At 46.5% G+C, this 17,742-nt stretch overlaps 1 protein-coding gene across 4 annotated transcripts in view; it reads left to right on the top strand.

Moving 5' to 3' along the window:
* exosc9 (exosome component 9) overlaps positions 1–17,742 on the top strand; it is a 101,219-nt gene that overhangs the window by 51,420 nt on the left and 32,057 nt on the right. For all 4 annotated transcript variants that reach the window (XM_078540130.1, XM_078540121.1, XM_078540110.1 and 1 more), the window contains exons 4-5: positions 9,388–9,490; positions 10,223–10,360. In XM_078540130.1, the coding sequence (XP_078396256.1) occupies positions 9,388–9,490; positions 10,223–10,360 (241 nt within the window). The remainder of the gene's footprint in view (positions 1–9,387; positions 9,491–10,222; positions 10,361–17,742) is intronic.

Here is a 17,742-nt window from a genome sequence, read left to right as displayed (position 1 = left end):
CCTTTGACCTTTTTTGAGACTTAACAAATGCATACCTCTTTATGTTAAGAGGAAAACTGCTAACTCATTAAAGACATATGTGAGCAAGAGTATAACGCAAAATTAGGAAATTTAAGTCTTGATAAATGGGTATTTTATATCCACTTTAATAATGGAGGACAGAGGGCAGAATGTCAGCAATACAAGGGAATATAAAAATTAAGTTGGGTAGAGGGGGAACTTAGTGGATTTAATATAGCTTCATAAAAATGCTAATGGAGAAAATAATGAAACTTGAGATAGACAGACCTCCAGAACCTGATGGTTTCCACCCCAGAGCATTAAAAGAGTCAGGTAATGAAATTGTAGATAAATTATCATAATTTTCCAAACCTGTCTAGGTTCAGGATTTGCACCTTTTGGATTGGAAAATTGCAAATGTCACCCATTACTTAAGAAGGGAGGGAGAAACTAGATAACGAGAGATCCATCCATTTAATACCAATTGTGGGAATGTTACAGCAATCAATTAAAGACAGCGACTAAGCACTCACACAAGTACCATCATGAATTTGTGAAGATCATGTCTCACTAACTTAGTTGGCTTTTTGAGGAACTTAGCATGGTGGGTATTTGGACTCTCAGAAGACATTTGACAGTGCTACACACAAGAGTTAGTAGCAAAAAGGAAATTACACAGATTTGAAAGTGATCTTGTAATGATTTGGACATGCTTGGGAGATAGGAGATCAAGAGTGGGGATAAAGGGAATCCTCTGAGTGGATGGATGTAGTAAGTGGTGTTCCCCAGGGATCTGTTCTTTTCACAATATAAATTAATGCCTTGGATGAAATGGAGTTATGCACCCAAGTTTAAGACCATGTGCAGAATGTTATGACTGACGTGCAGGTGGCGGAGCCCGCACGTCAGTGCTTAAAATGTCCCGTGCTGACGTCGCATGAGCGTCCCAATGTCAGCGCGCGGCATCACGATACTTAGGTGGGCGGGGGCGCTATGAAGCGCGATGTGCACCCGCCATTTATTAAAGGCCTTGTTAAGGCCCTTAACTCGGCAATTGAAGCTGATTTGAGGCGCCCGTGTGATCTTTGCCTGGGCGCACGGGCCCAACGGGCAGGCGGGTAACTGATTTTTTAACAAACCTTATCCACAGGCGGGATATGTGGACTCAGAGGGGTTGTTCATGTTTTTTCTGAAGTATTTAATGCAGAAAGTGTTTTAAACTTGCCTGTGTGATTGTCAGCAGTTCAGATCGATTTCCAATAGCTTTCTCTGTACTTTGAAGCTTCAGCTCAGCAGTCTGCAGACAATAATCTTTATCGGACCTGCAGCTTTCCGGAGGCCTCCATTTAGCCTGGGTATGGGTTCTGACATCTCCACTGGAGGCAGCTCCTCTGAGGAGGAAGGGAGAGATAGAATGAGGAGGAGGCCAGGAGTGGACAATCAACCTCCAGGAGAGCCACCTTTGGGAGGCCAGACGCAGGCTCAAGGGGCACAAGGCCAAGAGGTTGTCCAAGGTGGAAGGGGCCGCAGAAGACACCACTATCCTGCTGCCAGGGTATAAAGGCGGCGAAGCAGCTACCTCAATATGACTGAGGTGCAGTGCCGATGGAAGCTCCGTTTGTCAAGGGAGACAGTCAACTATATCTGTCAGATGATTGGCCCTGAGGTCTCCCCTTACTGTGTGGGTGGACACCCCATGCCAGTGGCACTGAAGGTCACAGTTGCCCTCCACTTCTATGCCTCTGGCTCCTTCCAGGGCTTGGTGGGTGATCTTTGCGCTGTCTCCCAATCAGCTGTCCACACTTGTGTCAAGCAGTTTACAGATGCTCTGTTCAGACGGGCATTGACCTTCATCCACTTCCGCTGCGACCAGGCAAGTCAAATACAGCGAACCAGAGGCTTCCCAGCCATTGCTGGCTTCCCCTGCGTCCAGGGTGCAATAGACTGTACACATGTGGCCATCAAGGCACCAGCAGGTGAGTCTGGTGCCTTCGTCAACAGGAAGGGCTTCCACTCCATGAACATGCAGATAGTGTGTGATCACAGGATGCTGATTCTGCAAGTTTGTGCAAGGTACCCAGGCAGCTCCCACAATGCCTACATCCTCAGACACTCCCAGGTGCCGGTGCTCTTCAGTGCTCCGACTCAGCTGGATGGTTGGCTGGTGGGTGATAAGGGCTATCCCCTCAGAAGGTCGCTCTTGACGCCATCCAAGAACAGAAGCTGAGGAGCGCTACAATAGGAGCCACGGCACCACAAAGGCTGTGGTGAAGAGAGCCATCGGTCTTCTCAAGATGCGCTTCCGTTGCCTGGACCGCTCAGGGGGCGCACTCCAGTACCCCCCAGATTGTGTCTCTGTGATAGTGGTAGCATGCTGCGCTCTGCACAATCTTGCGCTGGAAAGGGGGGATGCAGTTGACGATGAAGACCTTGACGCAGTGGATGAGGCTGCACGTGATGAATCCAGCAGTGGCTCAGAGGATGAGGAAGCACAGGGCAATGATGAGGGGCAGCACGCCGACCCGCTACTACACCAAGGAGGCAGGGACACCCTGGACACTTTAATCCAACGAACCTTCAGCTAGATCCACACACTTGGATCAGCAGGACCAGCATTGCCTGACTCTTCCACAAGTGGCACTTAGGTGCTACATCTTCCACCTCATCAGCTGCAACTAAGGGCTTAGTACAGAAACATCAATGTCCACTCAAACACTCACGAGATGTCTGTGAAACATACAAATGCAGCACAAAGGAAACACCCTCAGCCATGGTCATAAAAGTGGACTTTATTCCCACTAAAATAAAACACAAACATCGCTCAGACGTGCATAATTATATTTTCCCTAACCTAGGGCCAACACAAAATCACCAGTGACAAACCCGTGGAGTGCCTAACGTGCCTTATGCTTACGTTTGCGGGTGCTACGTCTAGGTGCCGCCCCATCGCTCGGGCTTGTGAGACAACCTGCTGACTCTGCTGTCCTGTTGGCCTCGATGGCCTTGGTGGCTGTCCTCTGGCCCGTGGAGCCTGTGATGGGCCCCGCCTGGAAGGGAGTGGCCAGTTCCAGAACTGGCACCTCCCCAGTTGTCGCAGCCTCAACGGATGCAACGGTCACTGGCAGAGGGGCGGAAGAGCTGCTGCCCTCATCTGGAGCGCCCTGAGAGGAGCTCGCAGCGTCGACAGGCAGCTGCTGCGCCGACGTGAGGTCACATTGGACCTCCCTGCTCACCACAGATGGATGGGCACCGAGCGGCGACACTTGGTACCCAGAACATCTCCCACATTGTGAATGACCACCTGTGGCCATTAGCGCTGTGAGGGCTTGCAGGTCAGAGCGTAACCCAATCAGAAGAGCCTCAATCCAGTTGAAGCCCCTCTCCATGAGAGTCGCCAATCTCTCAAGGGAGGAAGCCTGAAGCTCTGTCCTGAGGTTCATGCCATCACTAACACTCTGCCTGGACTCCTCCACCACAGAGACCAAGCACACCCTCATGCAACCCTGCCAGATGCTCCCGCACACCCTGCCGCTTGTCCTGCAGCTGCTGCATTGATGATATCTCCAGAGGCACATCATCACTGCCGGACTCAGCATGTGCCTGGTCCCCTGCAGTCCTCCAGCTGCTGGTGCCATCAGCACTCTCTGTCCGTGCCATCTCCTCCAGCGATTGTGAAGTGCTCTCTCCACTGTGCCCCAGGACTCTAGCCAACGTTATATTCCCCACCGCAGTGTTTGTCGCTGTGCTGATGCCTGGCTCGCTGAAAGGATGTGATGCAAGATGCAATTCTTGGCCCTCAGGGGGGGGTGGGGGGGTGCTTCTGGACGTGTTGGTTGCAGCCCTGCGGTGGTGATGCTGAAAGTAACAACAAGGACAGTGCATCAGCTAGTGTTCAGTCAGTAACACCTTTCATCTCTTTCCCCTCAGCCTCATAAGTTGCTCACCCTTCAAGAACCTAAGAAGACTAACATTGGTGGGGTGGTAAATAGTCAAGAGGAGGCCCAAGCATTACACGTGCATATAGACAGGCTGGTCAGATGGCCTAAGGAATGCCACATGGAATGTTATGTGGATAAGTGTTCAGTTAAGCACTTGGGCAAGACAAGCAAGGTACGGGAATACATGACAATTACAGGGATCTTGCTGGCAGAGCCGTTAAGGTAGCAGAACAGGAACATAAGGCGTTTAACAAGGTCGGAGCCAGACTTGCCTTTATTAGCCGAGGAATAGAATGTAGGAAAAGGGAGGTCATGTTGCAAGTGCAGAAAACGCTGTCGAGGCCACATCTACACTTCTGCGTTCAGTTTTGACCTGTGCTTCATGGGAGGGACGGCATTGGAGTGGGGAGATTGCAGAGGTTCCTGACCTGGATGCATGCTGGCCTGGAGAGTTGGAGTGATGAGGAAACATTGCATACACTTGCGACATTTGCCGTGGAGCACAGGAGATTGACAGGTCACGTTATTGACCTTCATACCATTATGAGGGGCATAGAACGGGTGGACAGAAGGCAACATTTCTCCTTGGCGCAGGGATGACTAACGTGGTGGTTTTTATTTAAGTTGAGTGCCATGAGGTTGACAGGTGAGGTGCTGAGGACCTTTTGGACAGAGTAATGTGGGACGCACTGGTTGAAAGAGCGGTGGAGGTACAAACCCTCTTAAGATGCAATAAGTATTTGGATGTGCAGCAGTGATGCCATGGCATATTAGGCCATGGGGATAGTGGTCACATGGGATAAGGCGACTTTGGAAGGTGCTAGAGACGCGCATCCTCAAGGGGCCGAGGGACCTTTGTATATGACCCACATGTCTGACTGTATCAGTCTGTGAATGAGCAATGTTGCTGCATTAACGATTGCAGCAACCATCAGTGCTTTGGATGGTGGGGAGACAGTGGATGGGACTGTGGCCCTCAAATACCTGGCTGCTGGACCCCAGCCTCGCCGACACCTGCCGACCTGGCCGCTTGCCTCCTCCCCAGCTCCACAGCCTGCTCCTCACACGCGGTGAGGTGCTGTAGCACGGCGTGCCCACCACCAGTCCACTGCCGCTCCTGGATATTGCTCTTAGTTTTTGCCTGCAGAACAGAGAAGAGCATTTATTGGGGCTGATCGCTCATATATTCTGCACGCGCACGCCGCACCCCAATCACAGTGGCCCATCTGAGGCCTCTAGCGGCTCCAGTCCTACACTACTGGTGATCAGTCCCCAGAAGATAGTACAGCTGGTCCCAACCCCCTCCCCCAACGGACACCTTGGACACATTCGCGTCCATCACTTCAATAACACACGGGTCTTAGCGCCCATGGCAAGGAGGCGCAACTAGGTGTCGCGCCGAGGCCAGCAGATGGCTCTTGGACACGACACCTTGAGGCTCCCCTTCCACCATCTCATCACCATCGATAAGACATGTGTTGGAGTTCTGAGTATGTATCTAGCTGCCTCCCCTGCAGGTTGCCCCCAGACTACTCAAATGCGACAAACACCATCATATGCTGCAGCGAGAAACCATCTTCTCCTCAACCACTGAGACTGATGTAAGCATGGTCACTGTCTGTTTGCCCACCTAGCGTGCACCAAATGCCCAATGCAGCAACAGCACTAAGGCGTGGGGGGCTGGGCCTCAAAGCTAAGGCTACCTGCTGGGTCAAATGGCCAAGGCCGACATGGTACTCACTCTTCCAGAGCGCAGCAAATCATTGAAGCGCTTGTGGCACTGTGTTTTGGTGCGCAGCAGAGCATCATGAGAGCTAACAGCCTCCTGCCACACCTGCCTGGTGACGTGGGGGGCCCTTCTCCTCCCATCCTCTGGAAACAAGACAACCCAATGGTTGGACACCTCTTCAAGAAGGACAGCAAGGTAGGCATCTGAGAACCGAGGGGCGTAGTGGCCCTCCGCTGGCCTACCCTGCAGCCTGCCCCCCTCCTCCTCCTCTGCCCTCACATCTTGTGCTGCCCGATGACTGGCCATGGTGAACAGCCTAAAGGAGGCTGCCTGGCCGTTCTTTATACAGACTGCCGGTTCCCCATTGGAACCGGTGGTCTGAACATGCCCGCCGCCGATTTAATTTTCCCGATGAACACGGGAGTTGGAACCCCGCTGGGCGGGCCTTAATTGGCCCACCCGTGCAAAATGCCGGCGCAGCCTGTTTCAACGGCGGCGATCCCAGAAGAGGATAGTGATGAAAAGCAAGTGTGGTTTAAGGAAGTATTGGCTGATAAATATTTGAAATTGTTTTACTCTTTGCAAGTGTTTTATTCAGATAAATTGGCACAATTGGGCCTCCGTTTTAAAATCAAAAGTTAGACTGAGCTTTCATCTGGTAAACTGTTAAGAGAATTTGAGATTTTTTTTATTCATTCATGGGATATGGGCTTCACTGGCTGGGCCAGTATTTATTGTCCATCCCTAATTGCCCTTGAGAAGGTGGTGGTGAGCTGCCTTCTTGAACCGCCACAGTCCATGTGGTGTAGTTACACCCACAATGCTGTTAGGAAAGGAGTTCCAGGATTTTGACTGCGGGACAGTGAAGGAACGGCAATATATTTCCAAGTCAGGATGGTGAGTGGCTTAGAGGGGAACTTCTAGGTGGTGGTGTTCCCATGTGTCTGCTGCCCTTGTGCTTCTAGATGGTAGTGGTTGTAGGTTTGGAAGGTGCTGTCTAAAGAGCCTCGGTGAGACCTTACAGTGCATCTTGTAGATGGTACACACTGCTGCCGCTGTGTGCTGGTGTTGGAGGGAGTGAACGTTTGTGGATGGGGTGCCAATCAAGTGGACTGCTTTGTCCTGGATGGTTTCAGACTTCTTGAGTGTTGGTGGAGCTACATTCATCCAGGCAAGTGGAGAGTATTCCATCACACTCCTGACTTGTGCCTTGTAGATGGTGGACAGGCTTTGGGGAGTCAGGAGGTGAGTTACTCCCACAGGATTCCTAGCCTCTGACCAGCTCTTTTGCCACAGTGCTTACATGGCTAGTCCAGTTCAATGGTAACCCCCCCCCCCCCGGGATGTTGATAGTGAGGGAATCAGCGATGGTAATGCCATTGAATGTCATGGGGCAGTGGTTAGATTCTCTCTTGTTGGAGATGGTCATTGCCTGTCACTTGTGTGGGGCGAATGTTACTTGCTACTTGTCAGCACAAGGTTGGATATTGTCCAGGTCTTGCTGCATTTGGAATAGATTGCTTCTGTATCTGAGGAGTCGCGAATGGTGCTGAACATTGTGCAATCGTCAGCGAACATCCCCACTTCTGACCTTATGATGGAAGGAAGGTCATTGATGAAGCAGCTGAAGATGTTTGGGCCTGGGACACTACCCTGAGGAACTCCTGCAGTGATGCCCTGGAACTGAGATGATTGACCTCCAACAACCACAACCATTTTCCTTTGTGCTAGGTATAATTTTCGATCAGTGGAGAGTTTTTCCCCTGATTCCCATTGACTCAGTCAAATGATGCCTTGATGTCAAGGGCAGTCAAGTCATATTGTCAAAATGTTCATAAAACATTTTTATGTTTAATAGTTTACTCTGCATAGAAATGCATATTGTGTAGACCATGTTTATAAATGTTTTTTTATAGATATGTATATCTAGAATCAATTGCTTGAAGCATTATAGATCAATCAGAGTTAAAAATATGGAGTTCTGAAAGTGGTCTACAGTTGAGGAGAAGATTAATGCGGCACATTCTTCAATTTGTGAATATATTTGATTAATTTTGGAAAGTGTACGTCCAAAATTAGATGGAAAATCATTGAAAAGTTGTTTTGCAAGTAAAACAATATGACAGGTTTTTAAAGGGTGAAATTGGTTCCCAGCAGCAGTGCAAAATGCGTGATGTTATGATCCCCAGCTGAGGCTACCATTGGACAAGCCTGATAGATCCTAACTTTTATATGTTTGTTTAGATACGTGGAGAGGGCTGCTGTACAGTCACTGGAGTCAGCTAATGAACTTTTAACAAAAGCATAAAACATTTATTAAACAAGAAAAGATGAACTATATTACAATACTCCTTCGCTCACAACTGTACCTTTACAGATATATACAGATTTGTAAGGATAACACAAGTCACAAAAGCTATCTTATACTCTAATGTTCACAGTAAGTACAGTCCATGTAAACCAATTGGCAACCTGTGGTCAGGCATACCACACTCTGAAACCAAGTGACAAATGCTATGATCTCTCCTCAACTTCCCCCCAGACACTTGTCGCACCATGAGAAAGAAAGAGACTGGAGGTCTCATTACCTCCATTTTCACATGAGGGTTTCCAATCTCCACTTTCCAAGAACTTACTTTGGAATCTTCTCCAATCTGTGCTTTCTCTCAGATGCCTTCCGCAAGGGTTCACCTCCAGGGTTTCGAACTCCTTCCGATGTTCCTCTCCCCTGGGTCACCACATACATTCAAGTTTTCTTCCACGCACTACTCTCATTGTCTTAGTCGCCAACAGTACACCACTGCTTCACATGCCCATAGCAAAGAGTTACAGACCTACACCCGTCTCTTTCGACCTTCTGACTTTTCACAAGCCTTTATCTCTTTAAGCTTGAACCTTGGAGCCTTTCTCTCTCCTCGTTACTTTCAATTCCACAAAATAGGACCTTTTCCAGGTTCCTGTCCTTCCTTTGACCAGAAGGTCGTCATGTGACTTTCTCCTGTTCCACCCCCTTGGATTTTTGGGGACTTTCTTCTTTAGCTTGGGACTGGCCATCTGCCCCTTCTAGGTTACTTCTGCCTGGCAGCTGTCTGCAAAACTGAACTTAAAAACTGTTGTTTCTAGTTTCTTGTGTGTGTGTGTCTGTGGGAGGGACCTGCCTCTCTGGACCCTCTGCTGCTAGGCAATAGCCCAGCTTTTCTACTCTTGTGTTTGCTTAACTTCTCTTACCATCGTAAACTCTCATTAGAAATGCAGGCACCTTTTAAGGTGAAACTAAAACTCAACTTGACCTCTTTTCAACACACAGATACAGAAATACCAATCAAACTTAAACATTAAAGCTCAAATCCATTCCTAACACACAAATACAAATATAACTAACTATCTCTATTTCCTAACAGTGATAGTGAGTCAGCAGTTCTTTTTACACCTTTCAAATTTATTTTCCATTTGACGTTGATGAAAAAGAAAATTTGGTGGTGTTTAAAACCACCATCCAACTCTTTATCACCCATTTTGTGTTACTATCAAAGATCAGTTTCATCTCCACTAACCTTTTGCTTCTCCAATTATATTCTTTCTCCGTTGTTCGAATTTGTATCATATTTTTGTAACGTATCTCTTTACTCCTGTTTCAATGCAAAATAACTATTTATAGTTTTCTATTTTTGGAAAACTTCTTATTTTTCAATAATACTTACTAAATTTTCTGATTTCCAGGCAATCCGAGTTATTAGTTAAACTGAATCGACTGTTGGAGAGATGCCTGAGGAATTCCAAGTGCATAGACACAGAATCCCTGTGTGTTGTAGCGAGTGCAAAGGTGAGAAGATATTGTCATGACGGATAGGGTCGGCATCTGAAAACTTGTACCTCTTGGTACCTCCCTACTGACTGCTATCACTGGGAAACCGGACTGTAGTTCACTGGACATGAAGAAGGGATATGTGTCTTAAACTCAAGTATAGTTAACCACACCAATAATTAGATAAGTTAAAATAATTTATTTAGTATCAGATTTCTCCACATACAGAAATCTCACTTCAGGTGGCATAGATCAGCAAAAAGACAACTATAAAACAGCATTTTACATTTACAACAGCAGCATAGCCTACTTACCTGATTGGATTTTTTGAAAGGTGACTGAAATAGTAGATTCCTGATGGCAGGGGTTCTAAAGCAAGTCATGTTCTATACTTTTCTAGCTGTCCCAATGAGGGCTACAGTGATCCTATAGGAAAACCTAGGTGTTGGAAACTGCCTTTTCCACATTACTAGTATTGGTGCAATGGCCTGGGAAAACCCAGAAATCCCAGGACAATGTAAGAGACCCACGAAAATGGGTCTTTGCCCCTAGGATTGGGAAAATCTGCCTTCAAGTGTTATCAGAAGTTACCATGAGGCTCTAGCATTGCGAACATTCATATTATGAAGTTGTTCAAATCTTGCACTATATGAAGTTATTCCTTCAATCTCCCTAAACACTCCTCCTTTTAATCCTCATTTTCTATGTAAACTAGGTAGATTAATTTTCATCTTTGATTATTTTATCTAGGTGTGGCAGATTCGTGTGGACTTGCACTTGTTAAACCATGATGGGAACATTATTGATGCTGCAAGCATAGCAGCCATTGTGGCATTGTCTCACTTCAAAAGACCTGATGCCTCCATCCAAGGAGAAGAAGTCACAGTGGTAAGTATTCAGAAAATTGTCTTTATCTTTTAAAATTGGAACTAAAGGGCATGGTTGGATATATTGTAGGCAGAGCTGTGCCTGCAAACTACTTAGTAATCAAATAGTTAAAGATAATTAATCTAATACTATGTTAAGTATTATAATTACCTAGACTATACTGCACAGAAACGGGCCATTTGGCCACAAATCAACTGCACTGGTGTTTGTACTCCACATGAGTCTCGTCCCATTTCAGCTGTCTCATCTTGGCCTTTTAGCAAATCTTTCTATACCTTTCTCTCAAGCATTCTCGCCTAGATATTGAAGAAAGGTACAAGTGGGAAACCACAGATTTATAGAACATTAGCCTAACATCTGTTATTGGGAAATTACCAGTCTCTAATTAAGAATAGAATGTAGAACGCCATGAAAATTTTCAGCTGATGAGAGATGGCCAGCATTGCATTGTAACGGGTAGGTCCTGCCTGACATACTTGATTGGATTCTTTGAAGAGGTGACTGAAATAGTGAACAGGGGGATGTCTATGGCTGTTTTTTTAATGTGGACTTCAAGAAGGCGTTTGTTAAAGCCCTTCGTAAGGACTGGAACGCCTGCCTTCAAGAGTATACAGGTGGCCTGGGCCAGCATGAAAACTCCCCTACTAATTAGCAACATAGGGCAGAATTTTTAGGTCAGTGGGTGGACGCCATCGGCGGGTGTGGGATTGACCGGGGAAGGGACCACAGACTGTGATCGGCCCCCGACTGCGATTTCACACTGGCTGGTGAATTAACGGCCAGCCAGTGTGAAGCATGCGCTGAGAAGCTCAGTGCTGACGGGGTGGGGACAGGAGCAGGGCGGGCGTGCGCTGACAGAAAGCTCCCTGAAGGCAAAGAGCTGCCTCAGGGAGCTTAAGACCTGAAAAGCATTAAATAAAGTTTTTAAAATCAGGGAAAAAATTTCCAAGCATCACAATCAGTCACCTGAACATATGCATGATAAAAATGCTGTTCATAGATTTTTCTTTTTCTTTCATTTAATAAAGGAAACCTCACCCCATCCTTAGATGAAAAATGCAAAGTCCACTTGGCTGATTCGCCTGTCTGCCAACTGTAAGGTTGGGCAAGCAGCATAAAATTAAAGACAATTGCGCTGTTAATGACCTTAATTGGCCTCTTAATTGTCGGCAGGCGAGTTTCCGACTTTTGTGCATGCCCACTGACCGAAATGTTGCGCGAGTGTGGGATGACGTCGGGACGCTTGCCCGACATCAACTCGCGCAATTTCACATTGGATCGGGTCAGATGCATGCCCACCCACTGATCTAACAATTCTACCCATGACCTCAAAATGCTCAAAACTATTCAGCCTTCGTTCAATTTTCATATTTGCAGTACAACATTCAACAGTATGAATCCAATTGTTTTGCGTTATTTAAACAGCAGGACTCTAATCCCATGGTGGGATTTTCTGGTCCAGTCAGTGGCAGACATTGTTGCAGGCAGGACAGGAAAATTTGGAGAGTGGCTAAAAGTCAGTTGCCTGGAAAATCCTGCCCTATGGCTGGATCCTATGTTTTCAATTTCCAGGTGGCTACTTTTAGCTAAAGTTGAAGCCCGTGAAATTGAAGACAAATTATTAACCTGGCTACGAGATTGGCTGAACTGTAAGGGAAGAGAGTGGAGATAATGGGCAGGTATTCTAATTGGCAGGATGTGGCTAGTGGAGCTGAAGTTTCATAGGAAGGTGGGCGGACAGGCCTGGAAAATCACACCACCAGGAGGAGTGACTGTTTTCTGACGCACTGCAATTTTTGAAAAGGAAATCAGGAAGCTGCAAATCACCTAAATATGGAGAGTCTATAATTTAGCATGCAAATAAGCTAACTGTCAGTTCGTTGAGGGGCAGTTTGCAGTTTTTGAGTGGAGGTACGGGAAACATGAAGGGTCGACACGAGGAGGAGGTGGCTTGCAGCAGGAAGCCAGTCATGATTGCAGGTGTTAGTTGGAACAGTGCATAAGAGAGGGAAGGCTCAGGTATCATCTCATTCATTGCCATGCATTGGCCGTTGCATTAGCAATGGTCCCTGGAGTCGCTTGGTGAGTGCTAGGATAGTTGTGGGGAGGTAGTGAGATTACAGGGGCATTGTTTGGGGGGAGTGTGGAGGTGATACAGGAGGATAGTCCAGCTGGAGGCAGGCAGGGCTATTCCTGCAAATGGGGATTAGCTACTCCGAATGGGAGATGAGCCGCCTAGAAGAGCAGCTTCAGCAGCAGATGTAGAGCCTTGGCCATGAGGGACACATGTGAGGAACAAGGAGACAATGAAAGAAACATCCTCACAACAGGATGTATCGATGAAGGATGAACTTCCTAGAAATGTCAGGGCATCAGTACCGCTGGAGGCTGCGCCTATTCAGGCAGTTGGTTTCTGTTCTGCATGCCCTCATTGAGAATCAACTCAGGCCCAACAGGTCACGTGGGCACACCCAGCCAGTAGCTGTAAAAGTCACAGTGGTTTTGAACTTCTTCACATTTGGTCGTTCAAAGGATCGATTACTGACCTAGGTGGCATTTCTCAAGTGTCTGCTCATCATTGCTCTCAAGTGTCCCACAAGAATATGTGTTAGGGATTCAAATATTCACTGTGTTTATTAACAACTTAGTTGACGGGTTAGAGAGCCACACATCCAAGTTTGCCAATGAGACAAAGATAGCATTGTAAGCAGTGTAGATGGAAGCATAAAATTACAGTGATTTTAGTAGGTAAAGTGAAGGGGCAAAACTGCGGCAAATTGATTTCAGTGAAGGCAAATGTGAGGTCACCTGCTTTGAATCTAAAAAATGAGATTGTCGAGTACTTTCTAAATGGTGAAAAACTAAAAGCAGTGTGCGTTGACCATTAAAATGTCATGAACATTTACAAAAAATATTGAAAAGGGCTAATGGAATTTGGCCTTTATATCTAGAGGATTATAATGCAAGGGGTTAAAAATCATGCTTCAGCTGTACAAAGCCCCACATAGACCACACCTGAATGCTGTGAGCAGCTCTGGACATCACACCTTAGAAAGGATATATTGGCCTTGAAGGAAGTGCAAGATTTGTTAGAATGATACCTGGACTCTAAGATTTAAATTACAAAGAGATTACAAAAACTAGGATAGTATTCCTTGCAATTTGGAAGATTTGTAGTGATTTGAAGGGTGAAGATTTGAAGGGTGATTTGATTGCCGTTTTCATAAAATCAAGGGGAGCTGCTAGGGTAGGCGGAGAGAAACTCCTATCAACTGCTAGGACTAGGAGACATCCCCTGAAAATTGGAACCAGCCCTTTCAGGACTGAAGCTAGGAAATACATCTACACACAAAGGGTGGTAGAAGTTTGGAGCTGTCTTTTGTAAACAACAGTAGTTGCTGGGTTAATTATAATTATAAATCTGCAATTGATGGATTTCTGTTAACCAAGGGTACGAAGGTAAAAAGGGCAAAGGTGGGTATCTGGGGTTAGGTCACAAATCAGCCAGTGGTCTTGATGCATTTGGACATGGACTGCTTCAGTATCTGAGGAGTTGCGAATGGTGTTGAACATTGTGCAATCATCAGCGAACATCCCCACTTCTGACCATATGATGGAAGGAAGGTCATTGATGAAGCAGCTGAAGAGGGTTGGGCCAAGGACACTATCCCGATGTCCTGGAGCTGAGATGACTGACCTCTTAACAACCACAACCATCTTCCTTTGTGCTAGGTATGACTCCAACCAGCGGAGAGTTTTCCCCCTGATTCCCATTGACTCCAGTTTTGCTAGGGCTCATTGATGCCACACTCGGTCACATGCGGCCTTGATGTCAAAGGCAGTCATTCTCGCCTTACCTCGGGAGTTCAGCACTTTTGTCCATGTTTGAACCAAGGCTGTAATGAGGTCAGGAGCTGAGTGGCCCTGGCAGAACCCAAACTGGACATTAGTGAGCAGGTTATTGCTTAGCAAGTGCTGCTTGATAGCACTGTCCATGACCCCTTCCATTACTTGACTGATGATGGAGAGTAGACTGATGGCGCGGTAATTGGCCAAGCTGGATTTGTCCTGCTTTTTGCGTACAGGACATACCTGGGCAATTTTCCACATAGCCGGATAGATGCCAGTGTTGTAGCTGTACTGGAACAGCTTGGCTAGGGGAGTGGCCATTTCTGGAGTGCAAGTCCTCAGTACTATTGCTGGAATATTGTCAGGCCCCATAGCCTTTGCCTTCAGCCGTTTCTTGATATCACATGGAGTGAATCGAATTGGTTGAAGACTGGCATCTGTGATGGATCATCCACTCAGCACTTCTGGCTGAAGATTGCTGCAAATGCCTCAGCCTTATCTTTTGCACTGATGTGCTGGGCTCCCTCATCATTGAGGATGGAGATATTTGTGGAGCCTCCTTCTCCATTGAGTTGTTTAATTGTCCACCACCATTCATGACTGGATGCGGCAGGACTGTAGAGCTTTGATCAGATCCGTTGGTTGTGGAATTGCTTAGCCCTGTCTATCGCTTGCTGCTTAGGCTGTTTGGCACGCAAATTGTCCTGTGTTGTAGCTTCACCCAGGTTGACATCTCATTTTTAGGTATGCCTGGTGCTGCTTCTGGCATGCCCTCCTGCATTCTTTATTGAACCGGGGTTGGTCCTCTGGCTTGATGGTAATGGTAGAGTGGGGGAATATGCCAGGCCATGAGGTTACAGGTTGTGATTGAGTACAGTTCTGCTACTGCTGATGGCCCACAGCACTTCATGGTTGCCCAATCTTAGATTGCTAGATCTATTCGAAACCTATCCCACTTAGCACGGTGGTAGTACCACACAGTGCAATGGAGGGTATCCTCAATGTGAAGATTGGACTTCATCTCCACAACGACTGTGTGGTGGTCACTCCCACTGATACTGTCATAGACAGTTGCATCTGCTGTAGGCAGGTTGGTGAGGATGAGGTCAAATATGTTTTTTCCTCTTGCTGGCTCCCTCATCACTGTTTCCACTTCCCAGGTTGATGCCAGGAAGTCTGTCCAGTTTCATTCCTTTATTCAGGCGGTATGGTACAACTGAGTGGCTTGCTAGGCCATTTCAGAGGGCAGTTAAGAGTCAACCACATTGCTGTGGATCTGGAGGCACATGTAGGCCAGGCCAGACCAGGTAAGGACAGCAAACTTCCTAAGGATATCAGAGAACCAGATAGGTTTTTACAACAATCGACAATGATTTCATGGTCATCATTAGATTTCTATTTGCAGATTTTTTATTGAATTCAAATTCCACTATCTGTCTTGGTGGGATTCAAACCTGGGTCCCCAGCGCATTACCCTTGGTGTCTGGATTACTAGGCCAGTGACAATATCACTATGCCACCGCCTCTCCTATGATAACATGCTAACAAAATGGCTTCCTGAAGCCTTTTATATCCTCAGCTCACATTTTCTTATCTCAAATTAGCCTAACTGTCTAACAATAATTGGTTAATTTAACCATCTGCTGATTTATAATGGTTCCTGATACCTGTGAGCATCTTCCCATATAATATACAATGGGGCTACTCAAAATGTTTCACGCTTGAATAATGCCTCATTCTTTACCCATCTTAATGTAACTTCCCAAGGTCATGACGGCTTCAGCTTAGCACACCTTATCTTTCCAGGCTGCTTTGAAAACCTTCATTTTACAACTTTCATAACATTCAATTAGTATATTTAATTATGAAAGATAAAACATTACATACTTTCTATTACAGGTTATATTACCAGCCTTTATCAATACATCTATTGATTAATTACTTATTCTTCAACTGTCTCACAATTGAGGCTCACTACTTGTCCTGGCTGGTTTCCAATAATGCAGTCACTGGTTAGTTTTTAAAATGTCCACTGAATTAATTCAAAATGGCTTCTTGACCGTGTTAGTTTACTATATTAAATAACCTAGTCAGTCGGACTACAAAATGGTCAAGTCACACTAAAATGATTGATTTTAAAACTTACCACAGACGTGGCCAGAAAATTCCGCCCATGGTTAACGGTGGCTGCCTAGTCTTCAATCTCTGCTGCTTTAAGACTCTCCTTAAAACCCGCCTCTTTGATCAAGCTTCTAGCCACTTTTCCTGATATCTCCAGAAAATGCTGAAAATACTCAGCAGGTTAGGCAGGCAGCACCTGTGGAGACAGAAACAAAAACATTGGGCTAGGTTTTATGGGCACTTGTGGGTGGGGAAGCTGAGGATGGACCCTTAAAATAGGGTGCCGTGCCATCAGCAACCTGCCTGCCACCAGCCTGCCCACCCCGCTGTGATTTTGAGGTATCAGTTGGGCCACCCACCTGTGGCCCAGTTAGGCCCTTAAGTGGGCAATTAATGCTCAGTTGAGGGCCCCATTTCACCGCTACTCAGACTTAACAAGCAATGGAAGAGGCCTGCGCCCTGTGTGCAGCCTGGCAGGTTTGTCCCTGTGGGATGCTGGCCAGTGAAAGATTGGATGCCTCCTTTCTGGGTCCCCAGTGCCATTTGGAGGCCTCAACCCCCACCGTTTTCCCTCTCTGTGTCCACCCTCCACCCCTGCCCTCTCCAATGTGCCCCCCCCACCCCTCTCACCCACCTCATCAGAACCTGCCAGCCTGGATCCCAGACTTAGCTGAAGGTCCAGGTCCATCACTGAATGCCTTCATGATGATCTCGGCGCAGTGGCCACCTCTCCTAGTAGTGCTGCCGGTCTCCAGTTGGCAGGAACATCCTCTTGGTGAGCAATGAAAGCCTCATCTCGATAATTAAAGGGCCCCTCTGCCAAAAGTTAAAGCGGGGGCGAGATGGCCACCCAGAGCCGCGTTCGTTGCCGACTTTATGCTGGGGTGCAGAGATCCCATCCTTCACATATAATCCAGCCTATTAACTCTGCTTTTCTCTCCGCTGATGCTCTCTGGCCTGCTGAATGTTTTCCAATGTTTTCTGTTTATACTTTTTGTTTTCGATTTCCAGTGTCTGCAGTATTTTTCCTTTTCTTAATATCTCCTTTGACATGGCACCTCTTGTTTTCATTATGCCTCTTTGAAGCACCTTATGCTGGTTTTCAATGTCAAAGGCGCTGCATAAATACAAGCTGTCTATATTTCTGCTAGAATGGGGCTATTTTGCACAATGGCCTTTTTTGTCATATTAAACCTGAATTATCCACCATCACAACAAAGGAATGTATCAGACTGGAAAATGTCATTTTATTCCATCTTGCCATTTTTCCATTAATCGAGGAGAATTCTCCTGGTAGATGATGAAAATTTGTTATTTGGAAAAGTCCTCAAATTTTGGTCTTGTGCTTAAGGGTAAGGCAGTTCAGTGGATAAATGAATGAAGATGATCATTATAATTCAAACAAATTGAAT

Source organism: Cetorhinus maximus, chromosome 1 (genome assembly GCF_964194155.1).
Source record: "Cetorhinus maximus chromosome 1, sCetMax3.hap1.1, whole genome shotgun sequence".
In the NCBI taxonomy this organism is placed as follows: Eukaryota; Metazoa; Chordata; class Chondrichthyes; order Lamniformes; family Cetorhinidae; genus Cetorhinus; species Cetorhinus maximus.
This window is presented reverse-complemented; position numbering and strand designations above follow the sequence as displayed.